This window comes from Pteronotus mesoamericanus, unplaced genomic scaffold (genome assembly GCF_021234165.1).
Source record: "Pteronotus mesoamericanus isolate MK-2021 breed Mesoamerican mustached bat unplaced genomic scaffold, CSHL_Meso_final scaffold_85, whole genome shotgun sequence".
Taxonomy (NCBI): domain Eukaryota; kingdom Metazoa; phylum Chordata; class Mammalia; order Chiroptera; family Mormoopidae; genus Pteronotus; species Pteronotus mesoamericanus.
Window position 1 is genome coordinate 32,596,133 of NW_026555329.1, and position 1,997 is coordinate 32,598,129.

Sequence of the window (1,997 nt, forward strand, 5' to 3'; positions counted from 1 at the left end):
CAAAACAAGTGTAGCCAATCATCATATGCCCACAGTAGCTTGTCCTTTGCTGTAAAGGAGGTCCCTTGTTTGATATGATGTGAGATAGTATCCCATACAGATGAATCAAGCACTCTATAAGGCCTGGAATAGTGGTCTGGCTGAGGCCCTGAGGGAAGGAAAGACAAGTCTTTATTAGAAATATGTATTGATTCAAATCAAGCTGAAATGTCCTCCCTTCCAGAGTAAAAGTGGTTTAATATGACCAATTCCTAACACTCCTTTGGAGCTGGTGCTGAAAGATAGTCTCAGCTTTGGTCTCCCTTGTTGGTATGTTGAACATTTGGTAGCATAAGTAGTTTAACCAGTCTTTTTTTTCCTCTATCCTGTTTTTATTGTTTGCAGCAGAATGCCCAACATAGGACATTATTGCAAGTAATCAGATGTGCAAAAGAGGATAGTGATTAAGTACAAGGAGGAGACATGACTTTCTTTAAATAAATATTCAAACACAGCTCAGTCCTACAAACAGCTTGGGCTCTAGGTTTGTGTAACAGTGCTGCTCTTGACTGTGGAACCAGGAAGATGTCAAGGTTCCCCTCCCCCAGGGTGCCAGTTGTCATGATCACAATGACCCCTGTTCTAGAGCCCTCCCCAGGCTTTCACACATGACCTGGCTGGGGAAAGACATCAGAATTTCTGGAAGGTCAATGATCCAAACCAGTGAAGAATTCATGACTCTCCATGTCCCTGGGCCTAGATGACTTTCTTCAGCTCATCGTAAAGGACCAGCACAAAGCCACCGCCTATGCCCCTGAGGACATTGGTCCAGGCACCCTTGAAGAAGGCTTTGCCCCCCTCCTCCTTGAAGATCTTCTGCCAGCAGTGGATGGCCCCCCTGTACATGATGTCGGCTCCTTTGCGCCCCGACTGCATCATCATCCGCCTCCGCACAGTGTCAAAGGGGTAGGAGACCAAGCCCGCCACGACAGTCACCGTCTGTGCAATGGACGAGCTCACCACAATGTGGGTGTTCTTGGGGTCAGGGAGCAACTCTTTGGCCGTGTCGTACAAGCCGAAGTAGGCAGCCCGGTAGAGGATGATGCTCTGCACAGAGACACTGAAGCCTTGGTACAGGCCCCGGATGCCGTCTGACTTGGTAATCTTCACCAGACAGTGTCCCAGGCCTTTGAACTCCCGCTCGGTGTCAGATTTCCCCACGTCGGCCCCCAGACGGGTTCTGGCAAAATCTAGGGGGTAGACGAAGCAGAGGGAGGTAGCTCCGGCCGCCCCGCCGGAGGCCAGGTTGCCAGCAAAATACCCCCAGAACTGTGTATGCTTATCCACGCCTCCCAGGAAGATCTGCTTGTATTTATCTTTGAAGGCAAAGTTGAGTGCTTGCGTGGGAAAGTAGTAGATGACATTGGCCAGGTTGCCCCTCCAGAACGACAGCACACCTTGTTCCTTGGGGATGCGCAAGATGCAGTCCACGATGCCCTTGTACTGCTTGTCCACTGCGATCTGCTTACTGGCATGTTGCAACTGCAGCAGCAGCTTGACTCGCTCAATTGGGGCCACGGCTGTTTTGGAGATGGCAGCTGTGATGCCTCCGGCCAGGAAGTCCTTGGTGAAAGAGATGGCCTGTTCCGTCATAGCGGCACCACGGGCGGGGCAGCGGGCTCAGGGCTGAGTGGAGGTGCTGAGAGCCGGAGGGCGGGCGCTGCCAGTTCAGGGCTGCAGCGGCCAGTACAAGTTTAACCAGCTTTACTGAGCGGGATCCCATTATCGTAGGGCCGTTGTCCGCCACTGTGGCTATTCTGTTCCTGAGCCCATTGTGACAGAATATAAGTGGGTAACAGCAGAGGCAGACTGAGGTCTACTAGCCAAATCATTCTATTTTTAAATCTTTCTCCTTCTAGGTCCAGGGACAGCTAATCAAGCTATTCACCAATACCCTTAAAATATTATAAATACTAACAACAGGCAACTTTTACTTTCATATAAATTCGATGACTAAG

General features: G+C 50.3%; 1 protein-coding gene across 1 annotated transcript; it reads right to left on the reverse strand.

Moving 5' to 3' along the window:
- Positions 1-735: 735 nt before the first annotated feature.
- Positions 736-1,641, reverse strand: LOC129062855 (ADP/ATP translocase 3-like). The gene has a single exon (XM_054563887.1). The coding sequence runs from the start codon at positions 1,630-1,632 to the stop codon at positions 736-738; it is 897 nt and encodes a 298-aa protein (XP_054419862.1). The 5' UTR covers positions 1,633-1,641.
- Positions 1,642-1,997: the final 356 nt, after the last annotated feature.